The following is a 22,965-nucleotide window of genomic DNA, read 5'->3' on the forward strand; positions in this document are numbered from 1 at the left end:
TGTGCAACCTTCAGCCCTCTTTGCCCGCGGGAAATTAAAGGAAAGACCTACATTAACCATCTAAGGTGTTGGGACACAACGAGCCTCCAGAGCCCTTCTCTAACTACACTGGAGGGATGAACACCATTCTGCCAAAATATATATCCTCCACTTGGTGTTTTGATGATGGCGGTGGAGAGCATTGAGATATGGTGACTGTGAAGTCTTTAGCAAATGGGTCCCATCATATCCATGCCTTCGTGCCCTGTGTGGAAGCATCTGCATTGTTGTTCTCTGCTCATTTATTTTGGTTTCTTCTTGACTTTATCACACAATTGTTACATTATATGTAATGATTATAATTTGGGGGTCTAGTTTCAAACTTTTTGATTTCAAACTTTTCAGTGAATTAATTGCATTCAGGGAGATACGCTAAGGGAAACAGACGCAATACATGACATGTGAGAATAATTTACTCCAAATCACGTCTGCTGATACACTTGCACAGTAGAGAATAATGAATATTATGCCTCCTTTGGTGACTTAAGCGCACAATGGAGCCTGAGCTGTGGCTTAACTTTGCACTGAAACAGCACAGAGGAGTTTTGCTCCTCTCACAGGAAGGTATGTTGCTTGACTTTTGGAGTAAAACAAACAAAAAATGAGGAGTAACTTAGGATATCCTGAGAACATGAAAACGTTAAATACATTGTTAGGACTTTTTCAAAGAAGTTACTTTCCAATCCGGGCGTTGAGTAAAACACATCTCAGCAAATGATCCCCAAGAATCTTAAGGTCCATCCTTTTACAATAACACCTCATAACTATATTCACAATTATGCTTCAGACACACGCACTACAGAGGTCAGGTGTTATCATCAGGTGGGTTGTGCAATTTATTATTTTAGCCCAACTTCCTGCTCCCCCTGTCTTCTACCCTCTAACTATGTAAGAAGCGACGATTTAATCTTCCGAGCGACTTGATGGTTCACATGTGAGCTGAACAGCGATTTCTTCATCCACCAAGTGTTTATTTGTGTTTCCGAAACACACAGTAGGTGGTGGGTTGCATCCGGAAATATGTTTGTCCATTCAACCGCATTCAGTGGAATGTTTTCTTGTGTTGTATGGCCTTAATGCTGCTTGAGATGATTTCCATCCTGCCTAAAAATATCTAGAGTGAACGGTTTGGATGTGACCATGGCTAACAGTTGGTGACAGTAGCTGTGGCTCACGAGCCATGCTGTTTTGTCAGCATGTGGCAAGCCAGGCGAGCCAGTGAGTCTGTCATATAAAGCTCTGAACCTCTCCCTTTATCCTTCATCCACTCCTTCTCATCTATCTCTGCGCCTTTGTATACATATAGCTGTTGCATATCCACTACTGTATCACAGTTTAATTCAAGCTTCAAAAACACACTCTGTAAATCAATATTGGGTATAAGGATGTGAATTATAAATGTTCTGGGTGAAATATTGTATTAAGAAAAGCCTGCTGTAAGACAAGTGTGGTTCTGTCCATGGTGCTGAAACAAGAAACTTGTGTAGCACTTTGCTTCTCAGTCTGTTGGTCTATCTGTCTTTCACTCTATCTGTCTCAACAATTAATCATATCTATGTTCTAACAATAACAGCCAACTTCTCAATTGCATTCATGACTCAACAAGCAGATGTATCGTATACCGGTGTAAAAAATAAAACAGCAGAAGGGTGAATGAATGGACCAGAAGACAACACGTTATTTCTTAAAAGGGGAAGACTCTTACCTCCAGAGATAAGTGGAATTCACCGGGTCACATTTAGGGTAGTGGTGGCTCCTTGGAGCTCAGGTCCCGACCTCTGCTGGTTGTAGTTTGTGTCGACCTCAGTCACGGAATAATGAGACCAATAGCAAAAAAAGCCCCAGTGTCAGCAAAGTAATCAGCAAAACACTGAAGTGCCAGCTATCGAAGTAGAGATGAGCTGACTTGAGTCCAAATAAACCAAGCTGGGCCTGATCCTCTGTAGTTGTTAATACAAATAAAATAAAAAAGACGAAATATCATATGCGTCTTTTGCAAAATATTCGTATTCTTTGTTGCCAGACTACTTTTCCAGACACATTCTTGTTATTCGCATGCCAGACATTCTCTGTCCAATTCCAGACTCGCAGAAAGACAACTGAAACAACACCCCAGAGACGAGAAAAACGCTCCAACAACAATATCTCTGGAAAGATGTGCTGGCCGCACGCAGTTCCATCCACCGCTTGTCTGGAGTTGTTTGAACAGCAGAGACTGGTTCGCCAACGCTGCCCGCAAAATAAAACACTCCTACGCAAATATCATCATCAGCCTCAGCAGCGTGTGTGTTGGAGGAGGAGACGGGGAGATAGAAAATCTCGACGTCTTCATTTCAACAACCAGTTTCCCACCGTCCGAGGAGGTCGAGGTCAGATATTTGCTGTAATGCTGCTCCGGGTTCCGCCACCAATGGACGCGCGACTTTTTTTCTTCTTCTTCCGTTTCAATTCTTTCTATCAATCTATTTCTCTATCTCCTCCCTCCCGCCAGCGCGTTTCTCTCTTTGCGCCCCATGTTTGGCGAATAGCAAAGCCGGCCAGTCGCTCTAGGGCTACAAAGTGTCTGCAGTTTGCCGGTGGTAGAGAGAGAATAAAGGCTACAGTATATTTCACGCACGGTTGTTGGATATTTGCAGATTTGCGCAGAGCGGCGTCCGGCGCAGCGCGAGGACGAGTCTCATGCGCTTTGCATTCAGAGGTGGCTCTTAGTGCCTGCGGATCCAGTGAGTGAACGCAGCCTGGAGTGTGCAGCCTGAGAGATGGCGCTTTAGTCACAGTCTCAGAGTGGCTGGAGGTGCTAGAAGAGACAGGAGACGGGGGGGGGGGGGGGGGGGGGGGGTCCGTGAGCTGTGTGCGTTTGGTGGGACTTAAAGGCATTGAGTGCGGCTGGGTTTTTAGTTCGGGGATGTGGCAAGACATTTTCATCACATGGAAGAAAGAAAAAAATAGAATACTGTGCCAAAAGGTCATCATCGCAAGTAACAGAAAAAAGTGCCATAGGGGTGAAGTGGAGAGAGGAAGAGTCTGTCCTCAGTCAAACTCTGCAAATGTACAACCATGGGCCGTCACACACTGCAGCCAAAATCAAAGATCACTCTGTCCCCCTTGCTGCACTGGAGACCAGAAGCTGGTGCAGCATTTCGAGAAGATTCATTAAGCTTCCCACTTCCAGTTGCAGCAGTGAATCACCTAAGGTAAATGCATATGTGACAGCCAACTCTATAAAGATAATTAAAATATTGCACCTGTCCTCTGCCCAAGGTGGAAAAAACAAACTGTCCCTCTGTCTGGCACAAAGCGTTCATTAAATCCCATTAGCACAATGGACACAATTGTCCCTGGAAGGATACTTTTTCATAGTTTATCTTCATCCATTTTTCTCTCTCATCCATCTTTCTCATCTCTGGCTCTTCACTCATCGTCTCCTCTTATTATCCAATCCACCCCTACAACGGATTGCCTATCCCGTTCAGATTAGAGGAGGGGGCAGTTTGAGGCAACGGTAAGAGTAGCAATGTGAGTTTTTATTGCATTCATTATTCAAACTCACAGAAGTGGAGATTAGTGCACTTTGAGAGTGTGCTGCAATAAAATATTCATATCAAGAGAGAATGAGATGGTTGGATTCGTCATGTTGATGTGAACTCTGCTTTTATCCATTTCTCTTTATCCCTTTTACTCTCTCTTTCTTTCTCTCTCTTTCTATTTCTTTCTCTCTCTCTCTCTCTTTCTCTCTCTCTCTCTCTTTCTCTCTCTCTCTCTCTCTCTCTTTCTGTGCGTGTGTGTGTGTGTATACACACATGCAGGGTGAGCTGTGTCAGCGTGGCCAAGAAGCAGCTCATATTAGATAAGAGTCAACAGCTAATTTGAATTAATATTTTAATGTAGGTTTATTATCAATGAACAGCGATGCACAATAACATCAACCACTGCAACAAGTTGGTTTACCAAACAGGAAAAGTGAGCATCTGCTTTGGGCCCCTGACCTCTAGGGGTCACGAATGTCCCAGGTTAACTAAATCGACATACACTGTTTTTGGTGTTTTGTAAACTTATAAAGAAGTTGCACCACTTAAAGTGAAACTATGCAAGTACATTTCTTGTGCCATAGAAAAGTTGAATTCATAAGCAATAAAACAGATTGTTGCTCAGTTCAATAGATTCAGGTTGTATTGTACTTGGTCTTTATTATAAGACCTAACATTAGCTAATTATAGCTAACTTTGGAAATATATGGCTGTGTAATTGCTGACTTTATGACTCTACTGTACTTCTTGTGGTTCTGTTACATCACATTTTAGCATTTAACATGAACCTGTAATTGCCACACAATGGCTGCTGTTCCGCAAATGTTACATAAGCTTCATCTAAGGCATATTCTGTATTATTACCCAACAGGCAGTGAACTCTATATGGGTCCTGTGTCCAGTTTGGATACTGTTTACTATAAAAGGCGCACGGCCCAAATTTAAAAAAAAAGTTGTTCAGTTGAATTAATGCAAATATAATGAGTTATAACTCTTGAGCCTCCTTTCAATGCTTTTCATGAAGCTTGTTTGAAACTTTATCAGAGAGTTGTTGAATCAACTCTCCTGATTATTAAGGTTGTAGTTCCTGGTGTGTTTTTGTAAAAGGTGTTACTGTGATGTAATTTTGTCGCACTAATAAGCAAAACGGATCATACATTAAATTCCATAAATTTATCAAAAATAACTTACACAAAAATGGTACAATAAAATGTAGCTAAATCCACACACTCTCTCTCTGATGCAGTTTCTGAGATGATGAACATGTTACAGGACTATTAACTATTGCTTTGTATTATACATGTAATGTAATGCGATAAATGCAATGCAAACAATGCATGGATACAAGAAAACATAGAACTATGTGAATCCTAGTTATTTTTTGCATCTTTTTGTGTTTTTGTGTTTGTCCGGTGCATCAGCTTGTCCTCAACTCAAAGCAAAGCATGATGGGAAAGTTTGGGGAGCAATATGTGGATTGTTCTAGGCAGAATAATGTCAGATAGACCCCCAGGCTTTTTGTATAAACACACACACACACACACACACACACACACACACACACACACACACACACACACACACACACACACACACACACACACACACACGATTACACAAAGGACCATCACATCATTCTCTCCCTAAATCTGTTCTTCCCCACCCATCCCCCATTCTATCCTCCTCTTTCTTTGTCGTTCCCTCCAGATCACAGCTGACTTTACGGCATTTATGTTTGCTGACACGTCAGTAGCGGTGGCAGAAAGATAAGTGTGCATCTAAGAGAAATTAAATGGCAGGAAGACAGTTAGAGAGGGTGATCAGCAGTAGCAGAGAGCAGTGTGACTGAGGAGAGACAGACTGGTAAAAAGGTAGAAGTGCTGTGGTGTAAAAGATGGAACGAAACAGAACGATGGATAGAGAAAGAGAAGATTATTGAGCCTCAAGTGAAGGCCAGAGACACACATCTTGCCTGAGGGACTAACAGCCTTTATTACATTAACCAGACGGTGCCTCTCTGTTCTGCTCCCTCTGCTTTCTGCTTAGATCCAAACCTTTTCCTTTACGGAAAATGGATTAAATGGTTTGACGTCATGTACACCCTAGCACATTTGATGATGAGCTTTCTCTGGAATTCACGGGAACTTGACATGTATTGAATCAGCCCTTCATGGCTAGATATAAAATAGATGTACAAATGAGTTTGCATCTCCTGCAAACTGTCCATCCATCCATCCCGCACGTGTCCTGATCCCTATCATCCCTGAAAAGCAGAGCTTCACTGCCCTCTCTGGCTGAAAGCCTGTTTCACTCGGGTGTGGTCAGCATGGTCCTTTGCAGCCTCTGTAATCCCCCAACAGTGATGTCACTGGGGTACACCTGTACACCCCTGCAGCAAGGAGAGAAGTTGAACCACTGTGGTCAGTTACTCTTGAAGGAATCATTAAACACGTTTGTGAGCTGTTAACCCATAACGTTCTGGGCTATAGGCTGTCTCCATGTCTCAAATAACTATCTTCCTTTAAACCTCTTCTTATTAAAAATGATATGCAGTGATTGCTATTTATTTGTGCTTGATGTCTTGTGACTTTCTCTCCAACTAAAGACTTCAGCAATTGACAGAAACCCTTTAAAGGTGCTCAATATTGAAATCAGAGCATATTTATTGTAAGCCTCCACTCGGCTCTCAACATGGCGGCGGCTGAGCCGGCGGCTCACAGCTAAGCTGCCCGGCTATGTAGACAAAGCACAGAGAAGCTCAGATTACAACACACAGAGAGGGAGAGCGACTTTATTTTTTCTGGTGTGGTAGACATTACTCCACTGTATCTTTACATAGCAAATAGTTGTTGGCTACCACGTTAATGCTCTGAATCCGGTTTATAGAGCATTAAAGGGGAGGGAAAAAACGTATCAGTGAACACTTAGGATAGGTCTTTTTCACTGCATTGGACTTGTCATAGTAGGAAAAGCACAGGTGTTACTAATACCATTACCAACAGCTGTTTGACTCAAGGGTCCCAGTGAGTCATGAGAGTGTGACATTTAGGCAACATGCACCATGGATCCTGAAACTGAAGCAACTAAAAGGAAAACAGCCATCATTGATTTTACTTGCCATGTCAAAGTATCCTGCGTGTGAAAAGGGCCTTTTAAAAGCTGCAGGGTGTTGGATTGCTGCCCCTGTGACATTGGTTTAGTGAAGTGCTACCATACAAATAAACTGTTATGTAATCAGACCGCATATGATTATTATCAATACACCCTTTCGTAACTCTTAATGTTGGTTTGAATTCTCTTTTAAAAAATGTATGTGTTTTTATATGCGTTGTTTATTTTACATTACTTTATGAAAATGCATTTCCTCATTTTGAACTTTACGGTTCTTGTTGTCTTTCTTGACGGTGTGTGGTTTTGCTCTACATCCTCATTTTCTGCAATGTCAAGCTTCCATTTTGTGCTGAAGTGATTCTCAAATGTGTGTGGAAGGTGGGGACAAGCCAAAGAGCACAAGCACACACTTTTCCACAGGGGCTTTGCTAACCTTTTAAACCAAGCCCGAATGTGTCCCTCTTGCGTTTGAAACCCATAATTGACACTTTGATTAGGTCTTCTGCCGCCTGAGGCGGCGGCTTAAGGAAAGGGCCTCATGCATCAATGCCTTGTTTTCACCTCTACAAGGGCTTGCTGCCCCCGGAATCCTCTTTGAATCAAAATACCCAACAAGCAAGTAAAAGTTATCGTGTTTGGAATGCTTTTTGTCAGGAAATGATGAAAAGATAGAGCGAGCAATAAAGTTTAGTTAGTGTAGGCAGATTGTCGTTGTCCATGGTTGAATTAGGATCAATTAGGGGCGGGCAGATGTGCAGAATCATGGTTGACCCCAGGGCTTAAAGGATAAAATCAAATTTTCCTCAACAAATGTAATACCATTAGAGTGGATAAAAAGAGACAACTCACAAGGGAGGAGTCTCTTTAAAAGCAGGGAGGGGGATGAGACAGAGAGAGACAGCAGTTGCTCAGAAAAAGAGACAATACCAACAAGTGCTTGAAAACAGAGAAACCTAAAGACTGGAACGATTAGTGGAACTCAAACAAAAGTCAAACTTTTCAGAAAACAAGAGCCCGGGTGGATAGAAAAGAATAACCAACCTCACCTGACCACTGCGAGGGAGATACTGGGTCTACTGTGGCCAGAAAGGAGAGCAGAGCTGAAAAGACAAAACCAAACCAGTGAGTATTTGAGAGTTTAAACTATTATACTACGGCACTGTAACTACAGAGCTGAAGATTTTTTATTTTTTAATTTATACTTTGAAGAGACTGAAAGGCAAAACAGAAGTGAAAAAAAATTGCAACCACACTGATTGAGATCCATGATTTAGGCTATGAGAATCTGCAATAAGAACCTCCGCCTTCAGGACATCACCATCATGTACTTCACAGCCCTGGCTGCTCTAATGGTCATCCTGGTGGCTTCGTATCAGGCGCCCACCAATGCTATCGAAGTGTCCGGCCTTAAATCGAACCCCCCCAGCCCTCTCCCACCTCTCCCACCTCTCCCCATGCCCTTCCGTGTGCCCCTCGACCCACGAGGGGATCTCCAGCTGGCCTGGAACATCAGCTACGCCGACCAGGAGGTCTACATGGAGCTGAGGGTGGCAGACATCAAACACGGCGTGGTCCTGGGGATGTCCGACCGCGGGGAGCTGACCAACGCTGACCTGGTGGTGCTCTGGCACTCTGGAGCTAATAATAATAGCTACTTTGGGGTAAGCAGGAATGTGTGTTATCTATATGAACTAGATTATTTAATTTAGAGTTAACTCTAAAAAAACTCAGATTGACTTAAATCTTGCCTCTAAAAAGGTGTGGATATCAAGCAGTCTTCTACACAAAGTGTAAAATCAAATAATTTTACTTTCTTGCTCACTCACTTATCAAATTCACAAATGCAGGGGGATTACATAAAAGTCCTTAAGGAACGGAGGGTTGCCTCATCTGTCTGTGGTCCCCGAGGCGTGAGATTGGTGTTTTTGCACGAGGAGCCGGCGGACGGCTTGCTTCGTGATCACATAGTCACAAAGGATGTTATCGGCCCCTGCTAATGGGAAAGCACTCAAACTGCACTAATAGCTGAAGTTCTTTGGGGAATCATTAGCGATTATTAGCATATCAAAATTGAATCCTGTGATAATTAAGATGTGTAGAATGTTTCATTTTCATTTAGCCATGCACAGGGCTTTAAAAAATATAATATTTTTTTACCCCTAAAATATTTTTTCCATGAAAACCCCATTTACTCTACCGACTTTTTCATTTAATCTCAAGGTTTGGAACAAACAATGAGAAGCAGTAGCCACAGTGGATACTAATTGCAGATAAAAATGATCCAGTATCAGTTTCTTCTTCCTTCAAAAAATATGATCTGCTTTACTTGATCAGTGTCGTGTTATTGACATAATAATTGAGACTATAACATCGAATTAGTTTTTGAATGCATGATGCACGTTCAGAAACCAGCTCAACTATAACTTTTTACTTTTACACACTCTTGCACATCTTTACTCCAATAATATACATGATACATGACACTTTATAATATATTTGTTTTTAATGTACATTTGAATATTTTCTGTTTTTAAATGATGTCTTCTATTGCATTGTGTATATTGTTATGCACCATTCACCAAACCCCTTGTATGTTTAACATACAATAAATAGTTCTGATTATGATTCTGATTATGGCAAAAGCGATCCGCAAAAAAGGTATGGATCTTTTTGCTTTGAGGGTTTGTGGGTTCACCACAATGACAGAGGCGTGTCATTGCAGAAAGAAAAGCAGAGTTAATGTCAGGTCATAAGCGAAGTGCATTGACAGCGTTTTAGTCCAACTTGTTCTTCTTTAACGACCGCTAAAATATTACATATCACTTACTTTCATTTATGACAGTAGAGAACGTTAATCAACAAAATAAATCTAAATTGACATTAACTGCAATACGAACTGAGAAAGTGTCAAATGTAAACCAATTAATGGATCAAAAATATATAAAGGGGTGACACTAAGTCCCAGTTTTGATGGCTGCAGATTTATCCTGCTTTTGTACTTTATTGAGACCATCTATTAGCACATTTTATAATGTTTAACATTAATCTTCCAAAGCTAATATTACTTGTTTTGGAGAATGACATATTTGCTTCTCCTCCAGCTGTCATCATAGTAATAGTTAATGGACTGCTGCAGAATGTATAACTATATTTGTTAATGCTGATCGCTATCGATGGAAGACAAATAAGCATTTTATTTTATTTAAAACAAAGAATGGCCAGAAAACTCCATTAAATTGTAAAGTTGTATTGACTTATTCAGAGATCAAAACACAGAAAAAAGAAATCTCTGCTGTGAATCTCTATGCCGATTATATCTGAGGCCAGAGGGAGCATGCAGGACTTCAGAGGACTATTTCTATTGAGTGGAGCACATCAGAGAGTTTCAGGAAGGATGGGGGGACATATACTTATGTCTCATAAATCCAGTCCATCCTTTTATGCTAGCACATTAAATCCATATGTTGCTATTACTAGAATAGCGCTGAACTGGATATCCGGTAGGATAGTGTACTACCTTTGAGGTCGATGCTCTACAATATGATAATCATGGTATTCTATTTTATTTGGATACATGGTTTAGTTTTAGTTTGGTGCTTTTTGGTGCTTTATAATAATTGTTATGTAAATTAGTATATAAGTATTTAAATAATACAAACAAAAACTCGGCATTGTAGAATTGGAAACAATGCATTCATTTAATGTTTTCCTTCTCACAAAGCAGGCTCATTTTAGATATGCTTTAGTTCAGAGACTTCTAAAATCCCTTTTTAAGTCGATGTCAAATGGAGATTTTTAAGATTGAGTCTCAACATCATACCAGAAATATGAAGACAGTAGACTTTTCTTGTCTTGTCTTGATGCACATGTATGTTTAGTGATATCAATTAGTTGACAGAGAACATGACATTTTGTAGGACTCTCAATTTGGTCCCCATCAGGACCTAAATAAGGATAAGGATATGTTTTAATATGTTTAAGTCTGTCTGCAAACAATACTCACAAGCCCATATGTACACTTGAAGCTGTTATACGCAAAGGTAATTGCTCCTTCTCTCCACACTGGCCATGAAGAAATCCCTTCATAATGCAAGAAATAGGGATCCTCATTCTGTGTAAAACTGCATTCTTAAGTTCAGCTGAAGTCAAAACGATGCTCCAGCAGTCTGAGTTTGACAAATCAAGAGAGTATCTTCCAAAGTTACGGACATTTAAGAACATCATTTCCTCTTTGTGTTACTGGCCTTCCACCAAAGCTCAGCAAGCAAGCAATGTCTACGGAATAAAAAAACAGTAGATTTTGTCCACTATACTTTTTACATATATAGGTGTGATATGTGTCTGAATATTCCATCATGGTGAAACATGAGGATGCAAGGTGTAGAAGGCCACACAATGCACTGTGATCCCGAAGGCCATTGGATAGGATGTCAATGTCTATATAATGTATCTAGATCACATGTTAATACCAGTTGTAAACCAGGATCTCGTCATTGCCAGTATACCAGGAGGATTGATCAGAGTGACCAAACCTGTACACGTGGGAATGTGAGTAGTGTTATAAGACATACTTTCCTTTACCATTATCCTTTTATTCTTAAGCAATCCAACTTACATTTAGAGAGACATGAAGGTCCATCAGAAAAAGCCAAACTACACCAAAAGCAGACCTAACTGCCCTCTCCAATCTTGACCTGAACATAACTATAAACAAAACACCAACTTTTTACTTAACAGTTTTAAGGCTTTCAAGATATGATTCTGTCTGTCCGTCATCTGCATGTCGTACCTATTCTGTAAACACAAAACACACACTGTATGGCCACATTTTTCCTCAGATTTATATATAATGTATTCATTTTCAAAATCGTTGGCTTTAAAATCTTGTGCAGTTTGTGTGGAACAGTTACATAAGAGGGGGCCGAGAGGGAGACAGAAATACAGCGATCTTAGGTGCTATTCTGGACAGATATGAATGTGAGAAACATAACAGAAGCAGATAGACTGAGCTGTTGCAAAGCCTCCTGGCAGAGACGTGTATCCTGTCCACCGGGTTGGGAAGGTTTCTCAACACGAACCGCTTCCGTTTCACTGATTTCTTTGAAACAATTGTTTTGGCTGGAGTTAACCTCAAAATGAACAAACAATAGCACTTTTCCTCTAGTTGATGACATTGATTCGGCCAGTTTATTCAAAACTTTTCTCCGTAAAAAATGTTCAACTAAATTCCACCAGTGGTTATTTTCCTGCAATATAATTGTAGCTGCCCTTTTTCTTTAGTATACTCTGCCAACGGGTTTGCATGGACATAACACTCCCCTGTAATGGGTGAAATGGGCCCAATTACACCCTCTACTCCTCTGATAAAATGGAAAATATCTCAAAACCTCAGTTTAGAAAGGTTATGTATGGTCTAGTCTAAATGTTATTGGCCCATTTCAACATCCTCTTAAATAAGTTATTGTTTCTCTCTGGTGGTTATGGTATCTACGGGTTTGATTTGTCAAATTAATGATATGCGTCTTCTCCTTCAGGATGCGTGGAGCGACAATGAGGGTCACGTTTCTTTGGACAGCCAACAAGACTACGAGTTGATGGAAGCCAAACACACGACTGATGGATTCTACCTGCTTTTCAAGAGGTCGTTCAGTACCTGTGATCCCAGGGACTACCTCATAGAGGTGTGTCACGTCTTTCTTTCCACACTGTGAGTTTGTCTCTGCACGTCAGGGACGATGTGTCGAATGTGCACTTATTAGAGAAACGTCTCTCTTTTACATCCACTTTTTTTTCTGAATCTTGAGTTTGCATATGTTAACAAAAGATTTCCCCTCCAAAAAATGACTGTTACTTATGTTGGATGGCCTCACGCCAAAATTATGTCTGTCAATCCTGAACCGAATGAACTTGACATGTCAACAGGTGGCGAGAAGATAACATGTCAGGAAGGTGTGAAAGATGGCATTTGAGTCCACAATGTGTGTAACATAACGACAGAGTGTTCGTGTTAGTTTGGAATGTGTACGTGTGTGTGTGTGGAAGGGTGGGTGTGTGTCTGCGGTTTGTGATATTTTTCTGCTGCTGTCTTTCATGTTAAAAAAAGCAATGAGAGCGAATATCATGGAAAGCTCATGGTTTCTGGTGTGGACACAAATTCCTAAGAGTTGGGCTGATCCAAGTGTCCAAAACAATATCCACTGAAACATTCATTAAAATGATTATGTTTCCATGGTGCCGCATCAGACCTTTAAGTGGCAGAAACAAAACCAATGGTCATCACCATGACAACCTGATGAAAAGTTATCCGTTTGCCATTCAAGATTATTCATTTGAAAAACACAACTGGTGTTTATGCTCCGTTTTGCAGCTATCGAACATGCTTTCTTTTCTGATTATTTTGTGATTGTTCAGGAGGGAACCGTGCACATCTTCTATGGATTGCTGGAAGAACCGATCGCCTCCCTGGATCAGCTGAACCTGTCCCGGATCCACACAGGAATTCAGAGGGTGCTGATGCTGCGGCCCGACACGCCGTCACCCACCCTGCCTGCAGACGTGCAGACGCTGGACGTTGTGGCGCCAAACGTCGTCATCCCAAATCAAGAGACCACCTACTGGTGCTTCATACAGGCGCTGCCTGAAAACATGCCAAAGAACCACATTGTTATGGTAGCTGATAAATGCCTCTACAAATGGAAACACTGAACAAAGAGTTTTACACAGTAAAGTGGGTGTTTTGGATAGAGACTGCGCACAGACTTTTATTATTGCTCCTTGTTTAGCGGCTAGGCCTAACAAAACAATAGGGGCGGTGTTATGGTTAGAAACATACATCTAAGAAACTGTATAAACACAACAGACATTACATTATAGATTTCTCTCAGACATTTGAAGAGATCCAGTTTAACAACAGAAAGTATTATAAGATATGCAAGCAATTGCACAGTATGTTAAAAGATATTGTCTGAGGTAGAAGACCACGTTTCTCACTTTTCCCCATCTCTCTGTTCCTGTCAGTATGAGTCAGTGGTAACTCCAGGTAACGAGGCCATCGTGCATCACATGGAAGTGTTTGAATGTTCTCCGGAAATCCGCGACGTTCCAGAGTACAGCGGCTCCTGTGATGACAAGATGAAGCCGGGCAAGCTCAACTTCTGCCGCCATGTGCTCGCTGCATGGGCTATGGGTGCTGAGGTATGATGGGAAACAGACACCCACCCACACACACACACACACACACATCTCCTTACTTCTGTCCTTAAGGGTACCTTCCACTGACTGATGTTCACTCCCAGTTCACTAAAACAAAAACAAACACAAAGGAAGAAAGTGCTACAAACATATTCTCACCACTTACCTGAATATCATATTTATGATGCAAATAAAGCCACGTCCTAACTCTTAAGATGCAACAACCAACCCACACAAATATCGCTAGAAAAAGCAGAATAAACACGTGTTTTAAGTTCACAAGTTTTAAATACACAGAGTAGGTGTCTAATTGAAAAATAGTTGGAATGAATCGTGATTTTGGGCCTGTCCTCGTATCCATTATGAGAGATAAACAAAAACTCCTACGCAAGTAATATCCAAGCCTAGAACAGCAAGCAGAAAACCTTGTAAAGATGATCCCACACGCAGCACAAGTCTATTAAGAGCTGAGAGACAGTCTGTATGTGGGAAGTGCACTAACATGCAAATATTCACAAACTGCTTGACATGCACACTCGACACAAACTCGAATGAAAGCCACAAATGTCTGTGCATTGGTAGATTAGAGAGGCATGAGGCAGACAAGGTTTCCTCGTGGCTGAAATTTAGCAAGTTGACTACCTGATTAGTCAGCAGGACATTAACTACCACTGAGGACAATAAACTCATGTCCATGCTGCTTTTATACATGGTGAATGTTTTACAGCCTGATTTCTTTATTTGTAGACACAGCAATATATCTAGCGTTGAACTACTTTATATTAACAATTAATGAACAGGTTATTCTTAGTGTCAAAACCCATCACCCACAACCTGCCCCCTCATCAATGTCGTTTCACAGCTGGCAAAAAGCCGGACTCTAATTAACCCACTGTACACTACAGCAGTGGTGGAGACCAAACCAAAGCCAAAAGGAGAGTGACTTGCAGTCATCAGCTGGCCAGAAACATGATTCCAAACGAATGCCAATGTTAGCCTGTGTGTGCTGTAGGCAACTGCTAACATTGTTATAAGGTAATATATCAATGCTGAGTTACGGCTTATTCACCTGCCTCCAAGTGTCCAAAGCAATCAGCTTGCTCATTAACCAGTTAAAAGATGGCACAAAAAAGATGTCGGGGCAGGAGAAACGCGCCTGTTTCTTCAGCCAGCTAGTCAGCCAGCCATCTATCAGGCATTAAATCACCCCGCTTACGTTCCACCGGCTACCAACCAGCCGGCTGACCGAGCAAGCAGCCTGCTGGTCACATAAAGCAAAGAGGACAGGGAGCGGTGAGCATGTCACCATATTTCTCTGCTCCGCTCCCCACAGTATCACGGCCAGCCCGGTCCCTCTCTGATTGGATTATCTGCCAGCCAAACAAAAACAAGCAGGATGCCTTCTGTGAGCTGTGAGCTGTGAAGACAAGATTAGGTGGGAAATATTCAGGCCTCTTTCATCACCTCTTAATAGTGTTGTTCATTCTCCCCGGCACCGCATCAGAAGGGAAACGTGGCCTTGCAAAAACACAAAACAAGAAACAAAGAGGAAGTTTGAAAGAGGAGGGAAACAATAATATACAACAATGTCAGAATGCGGAGAAAGAAGAAAGCACGAGAGAAAATGAGGTGCTTGTGTGTAGCGGCGACTGAGAGTCTCTATGGATTTAACTGTATTACACTAAACAAGATTAAATGAAACAATTATATACCTCACAAGTCCATCCAGCATCTCAGAGGTTGCATCCATATGAGAATACAATTGTTCTCTGCAAATAAATAATCTATAAACATTGTTTGAGCCAGCTCACAGATCCCCAAACAACATTCTCAACAAGAAACATAGATGATTCAAAGGCAAAACTGATTTTGTGTAAATGATAAGTTTGTTCTATCATAATCACTTTAAAATCTCTTCCTGTCTTACAATCTGTCCGTGTTACAATTTTAGAATCTGTGGGTGGTTGTTTGTAAGTGGGCTTGGCGTTATTTTTAGCAGTCATCACCAAACATTTAAGAGAACCACACCAGTGGAGCTATAGAGGCATATATTATCTCTGCAGGGTGCAAGAAGATGAATAAGACTGATAATTGTGATTCTTTGTGTGTACCACTTTGACCGGGATCACTATAATTGACTTTTAAGACATGGGTGGGTGAATTGAAAACGTTCTTATCTGGAAGTTTGAGGAACACCTGTCGAGACTCCAGAGAGGGAAGATACAGTATATGCGTTTGAACACTTATTTGGCACATGTTTCACATTGATATACATCTGGGTTACTTATTTTTGTCATCCTATAACAACGTCTGCCTCCAAAAAGGATTAAGCAAGGATGCTGGTTTCAGCTCCATGCTTGATTTAGTTTTTTTGGGGGGGAGGGGAGGCATAAGTACATTTAAGACCCAGCCTGTGAAATAGTTTGGTTCATCCAATCACCTCTAATATAACTACTAACAGAATATAAAACAATCCACAAATTATTGTAAAGATATAAGGGATAAAGGATATGCACCTGTATTTTGACTTTTGCACATGAGAAACACACATCTTTCAACTCAACAACTCTCAATCATCTGTACTGCAGGTGAAGAAGAGTCTTTCTATGACTTTAAAGCAGCTGTGCGTACATGAGAGGAATAATGAATGTGTGTGTGTGTGTGTGTGTGTGTGTGTGTGTGTGTGTGTGTGTGTGTGTGTGTGTGTGTGTGTGTGTGTGTGTGTGTTTGCAGGCTTTTTACTATCCTCCTGATGCAGGGATGCCTATGGGTGGATCAAGTTCCTCAAGGTTCCTCCGTCTGGAGGTCCATTACCACAACCCTCTCCTTATATCTGGTACACACATGTATTTTTCTCTTGTTTCATTTATATATATATATATATATGCGATTCCTTTTTCATCCATTGTTAACATTTTATTATCTAACTGTTGTGTATTGTCAGCTATAGACTATAATTGATTGTAGTTTATTACTACTGCACTGTGGCATGACCTTTTCCTCTAGGACACATTCTGGCAGAGGGACAGACAATGGAAATCAGCCTTGCGGCTGTAATTGGGTGCATTTACATTTTCATTGTTCATCAATGTACATTGTCCCTCTCGAACAAATACAAAAAAGAAAGAAGAAAAGACACACTTGAACTTGAGCACATGCTGTAACACATGCCCACAGCGGCAGGATTCTCTCTACCTCTCCCAATGAGTGCTGGGCTTATTTTGAACAGAGCGATTAATTTAAAATGTTCAGATATACCTTTTGATCTGGGGCGTATAAGTCGGCACAGACTTTGCCTTTGTTATCCTGAGCTGACCTTACAATACGCATAAATCCTACGGAACTATCTCATTCTAATTCTCTTGACTTCTATCTTGCTTTAGTTTTTTTCTGTTACAATTGTGTGCATGTTCTTTTAATATGATCGACAGGTAAACTAGTTGTTTGTTGCATATTTGAATCTTCCATGGTATTCTTCACGCAGGCCGTCGGGACTCATCGGGGATACGGTTACATTACACCCAGAGTCTGAGGCGGTACGATGCAGGGATCATGGAGCTGGGTCTTGTTTATACTCCCATCATGGCTATCCCACCCAAACAACACACCTTCAACCTTAACGGATATTGCACCTCCAAGTGTACCCAGACTGTATGTATAAAAAAAAAATTCTGGGCAAATATTCCAGCTGGCCTGCCACATATTAATTCAGGTTTTGGTCCCTAAAGCACAACAATCTTGGTTGGAGCTTGACCTTAAAATGTCTGTTTCTTTGTCCATCTGTTTGTCTATCCAGGCTTTTCCTCCAGGAGGAATCCATGTATTTGCGTCCCAGCTGCACACCCACCTGGCGGGGCGCGGGGTGAGCACAGTTTTGGTGAGGGGAGGCAAAGAGCTGGAGGTGGTACAGGAGGACCAGCACTTCAGTACACACTACCAGGTGGGTTTACCCGGAGGAACTCAGAGCAGAGATCTACCTCTGTGAGTTTATACTTTATTAGATTGGATCAAAGTGAGCTTTACTTCATATCACACTGAGCCGTGTGCCAGCGAGACGAGGATTATCCTCTGCTTCTACTTCAACCTTTTAAAATAAAAAGTTGCCACCTCATTACAATGAAGGCTTAGAATGTGTCGGTAATTTCGGAGCAGGTGACCATATAGGTTTTAGAACAAGCTGAAATGAACAAGCAAATGATTGATCGTAAATTATGTTGCCAATTTTTTGTTAAGATCCTGCTGTTTTAAGGAATTAAGTAAGAACGTATTACAGTAGTAGTAGTTTTTAGTAGGTGTTACTCAAACAGGAGTAAATAGACAATACGTGAGCTTTTATTGGAGCTCTTGTGCAATTTACCGATATTCTGCAGAAAGTCACAATTATAGCAGGCCTCATAAGGCACCGCACACTATATTCGTCATCCACACGACAGCAGCATGAAATAATGAATAAAAGAAAGGAGCGACCCAACATCAGTACTGACAAACAACAACATTAACATTGTTGAGAGACAGCAGACAACATCTGTTGTGTTTTTTTTTATGCACAATATCCTGAGGCAGGTACACACACACACACACACACACACACACACACACACACACACACACACACACACACACACACACACACACGCACAGGGCAGAGAAGGACATCTGCCTGCTAGACCGCCTGATAAAATCTCCAGCTGCTGTTGATGTTAGTCTAATCTGAGTGTACCTGTGTGGTGTTGTTTGAAATCATGCAGCCCCGTTATAGGCATATGAAGACTTTATCAAACCATTTGCAGCAAAGCTAATAGAGAGAGAGACACACACATACTTAATAACTGTGAAAGCTGCCTCAAAGGAAATCATCAAAAGCAACATGCTGTGTAAATATATAAATAAATCTCAAAGTGTCCAATTATGCCCAAACTTAAGATGCTAGAGAGGAAAATACATTGTAAAAATGTGTCCAGTAGTAACAAGGAATTTTATTATGACTTTGCAAAAACTAAAACAAAGCACTGTTGTATTCAATCCACTCAGATCATTGGCATTATTCTAATCATATCACAGATTCAAGCCTAACTTCTAGGTTTAATCCTCAACAACAAGAATCCCCAAATGGAATGTTGGGTGGATTTTCATTTTAATCTCCTGTGTTTGATTTTGGTCATCTTTCTTACAGACCATCCGAGTTCTAAAGAAAATGGCGAATGTTTTACCTGTAAGTATGAAGTTGATCCCTGGGCCTGTATTTGCCAAAAGCAGTGACTGTTATATGTTTTAGTTTTCCACGGTGCAAATGTTACATTCAGACAAGAATGGGAAATTACTATTCTGCGAGCTCAGCCAACTATATCTGAATGGCAGTGCCCCAGATGTACTTTTTTTTTTCTCCCACTGCATTTAAAGTATTGAATTAGAATACCTCTCCGCTGTGTAAGGTGCTTAACTGAAGTGGAAATAGGGACAGGCTGTGAAATCGGTGCTGTGATAGAAAGTTCTCAAGAGACAGAAGACAAAACCGCAGCAGCTGCTGTGCTCCACACAGCAAAAAAAAGAAGGAAAAAAAACTGTCCGCTGGCTCTCTTAAATTACAAATTTTCTGTCAGTAACCTTAAATTATCCTCAGTGGTGTTAAACATAGCATATGGTGAACTGCAGGTGTGTCTCTGCTTGATCCTGCAGGGTGATGTTCTCATAACAAAGTGTACTTATAACACAGAAGATAGGAGCAAGCCTACAGTGGTAAATGCACCTTGAACACTGCCAACAGCACCTTGCATACTCTTGAGTATTGCCTTCTTTAATCTTTCTCCTCCCTCCATATTTCTCCTTCACATTTCCTTCATTCTCGTAATCCTTCCATCTCTCCTCCCTAATACCTACATATGCTCTTTGTACTATATATCTCCACCTTCCTCCACCTCCATCCAAATCTCTTATGTCCTCAGGGCGGTTTTGGCATCATGGAGGAAATGTGTGTGAACTACATTCACTACTACCCTCGAACTAAGCTGGAGCTCTGCAAGAGCCACGTTGACCCAGAATACCTGCAGAAATACTTTAACTTCATTAACAGGTAGCACATGCAGAAAACCACCTCTCTCTCTCTGAAATATTTTGCTTGTTTCTTCTTGTCCTTCATTCTGTTTTAATTTTTGCATCGGCCCCTCCGTCTCCTGTGTGACTAAGCATTTTTTTTTTCAGCATTCACCCCTTTTCCCTCTGCCTTTCACTCCCGAAACCAGAGATGTGATTACTTCTTTTAATCTCGAAAAACCACATGCTTTGTCCTTCAAAGTGAAACTGTGTTCTCCTAATGCCAATTTTAACTGCTTTTGTTTTTTCCTCCAACCTATTCCTCCTTTCTCAGTCTCCCTCTGCCTCCTACTTTTATCGACTTTCTTTCAACCTCTCTCTTCGCTCTTCCCTCCAGGTTCCACGGAAAGGACCAGTGTGTGTGTGGTGAGGTTGGTGTGACGGAGCAGTATTCTCAGCTACAGTGGGACACGTTCACTGAAGAAGTTCTGGACTCCCTTTATAATACTGCCCCCATCTCCATGCACTGCAACCAGTCGAGTGCACGCCTCTTTCCTGTAAGTCCCCAATCACACACACACACACACACACACACACACACACACACACACACACACACACACACACACACACACACACACACACACACACACACGAGAAACGACCAATTAAACCAGTTCAAAACCAGACTAGCATCAGTTGGACAGATTAGTTTGGTCAACTGAACGGACAGCTTGTTGACTTGTATTATAAACACACACACACAGACACACACACACTCGCACTCATACTCACACACACACACACACACACACACACACACACACACACGGTTTGTTCTGTTTGGATAAGAGGAAATCAATCATTCAAACAAAAAATGTATAGACGCAAAAATAATTTTGCCAGAGACAAAAAGATTTCTCCTTGATGTGCGACATCAGTTGTGTGAGTGCAAACCAGGGCAGATGCAGAGGAGCAGACTCCAGTGCTTAGATGAAAACGTTGCACAATTTCGAGGTGTAGCACAACATAAAGTAAGCGGGTTTGGAAAGCAGCTTGTAATTTAAAACATCAAGATGAGGCTCATGAAAGGACACATACTGCTTGATTTCTTCATACACAGATGCCGTCAAGAGTATTCATTTGAATTCATTTCATTAACTTCCACAACAAAAGTGGCATGTACTCCATTAATGGTGACCCCACGGGAAGGCAGTTGAAAGACTTTGACAACTGCTTTCAAGATATTTTGGGTGAAGCCATCATGCGTTAAATAATCTCAAAGTAATTTAGCAGCCAAGGGTATAGTCAGGATCTCAGTGTTGTAGCGTGGACTTCCATATAAAAGGGCAGCAGAATACTTGGCAAGGAATGACAAGCGATGCCTCAACTATAGACAGGAGCCCCTGCAAAAAATGGTAGGAGGCAAAAATGTGTTAAGTTCAAATACAATTGCAGCTGAAATCAACAACTGAGAGCCACAGCCTCTCAACCTCCTGAACCCTCTCAGCCCACCGAGCCAGACAGCTACAAAGCATTCCAATAATCCACAATAACATACGAAGCAATACATTTTAGATTTCTTAGTTATCTCTCATGTGTTTGAATATAGCTATAGACACATACACAAGCACACCGACTTTAACAGTTGTACCCTTCCTTCCATCATTTGACAGCTTCCAATCACCCACTGCTTGGAGGACATAATGATAACAATGACCACCTGTATTCACTTTCACTGAATGAGGCGAGCAGCAATAATATCGCAAGCAGAAAGTAATTGACAGGTAAAGTGGCAAAAAACTTAACTGAAATTAATAATTTCACACAAAACACGGCTTAACTGGACCTTGTGAAAAGAGAGGGAAGCAGCCTTTTCACAGTCTTAAAGCCATGTGCCATAAAAATACAATCAAAACCAAAAAGAAATGGCATTGATAGTATTTTTCGACGACAAGTTCGATATATTGTTCAGTTATCCAATAAAACCTGCAGTCTAATATCAAGGATACTGCCTTTTTTTTGCCAAACAACCCATCAAACGTCACCAATATCATAAATCTGTTTTATCCAGGGGGAGTGGGATAAACAACCCGTACCGGTGGTTACCTCCATCCTTGAAAAACATCGCTACCCTTGTGAGGGAGGAGCACATCCCACCAGCCAACCACTTACACCTGCCGTCTGAGCGGGGGATGGGGCATCGGCGCAGGCTTCAGCCCAACGAGAGGGTCCCTCATCTTGGGAAGTTAAAGAAGCTCCATGTGAGTTTATAGATTTTACCGCTGCTTTATCTCAGTGTTTGGGGATATAAAAGATCCTCTTTTGGGTTTTTTGACACCCGCTGTAATTATATGCTTATATCCAATGTCTATGGTTTTATCACTACAAACAAACAAATGGAAATCCTATTTGTATGTCTTGTTTCAAAGCATGGGACGTGGACTTGGGATTGGCATGTATAACAAATAAAAGTGTGACTAAGGAATTGTTGCTTGGGACAAACGCGTTAACTTCTGCCACGTCATTTAACAGTAAATTATATTATTTTACTACTTTCACATAAAATAAAGAAATAAAATGACTTGTATTTTCATCCATCGCTTTTACAGTTTAAAATTGTAATTTCCCCTTCCTTTTACTCTACATGCCCCCTGTGTGTCCTTGAATTATTATTGTGCATTAAATAATAAATGTCACAAAAAAGGTTGGCAGTTAAAAAGGAATTTATTGTTATGCAAAATTGCTTTGGACAGATTAAATGAGTGTGGTTTGACATTCCGTTTTCAATTTGAATGGTCATTTTTGTTATTTGAACTGGTCAAACAACTCTCTGAAGACGTTTCACATTTAAAAATCAACTTCACCTGCTTTCCATAATCAGGACTTCTGCAATATTCACATCACACCGAGGAAGGAAAAGAAATTCTGTAAACTGAAAAATACCGTTGAACATATTGTGGAAGAGAACCAGCAGTGATAGTGTTTTATTAGTCTGCTTCACATTTCCCAGAGACATCTTCGTATTAACCACTTCAATGATTAATGGCCTTCTGAGCTGAATCAA

General features: G+C 41.1%; 1 protein-coding gene across 1 annotated transcript; it reads left to right on the top strand.

Moving 5' to 3' along the window:
- Positions 1–7,954: 7,954 nt before the first annotated feature.
- dbh (dopamine beta-hydroxylase (dopamine beta-monooxygenase)) lies at positions 7,955–22,287 on the top strand (the record flags this gene model as incomplete). Its single annotated transcript, XM_079235538.1, has 12 exons — positions 7,955–8,338; positions 12,212–12,358; positions 13,089–13,346; positions 13,695–13,871; positions 16,602–16,704; positions 17,353–17,519; positions 17,665–17,808; positions 19,042–19,080; positions 19,545–19,604; positions 19,811–19,938; positions 20,296–20,455; positions 21,973–22,287. 12 exons carry the CDS (start codon positions 7,955–7,957, stop codon positions 22,084–22,086), a joined length of 1,881 nt encoding a protein of 626 aa, XP_079091664.1. The 3' UTR covers positions 22,087–22,287.
- Between the last annotated feature and the right edge of the window lie 678 nt (positions 22,288–22,965).

This window comes from Taurulus bubalis (genome assembly GCF_910589615.1).
Source record: "Taurulus bubalis genome assembly, chromosome: 19".
NCBI lineage: Eukaryota > Metazoa > Chordata > Actinopteri > Perciformes > Cottidae > Taurulus > Taurulus bubalis.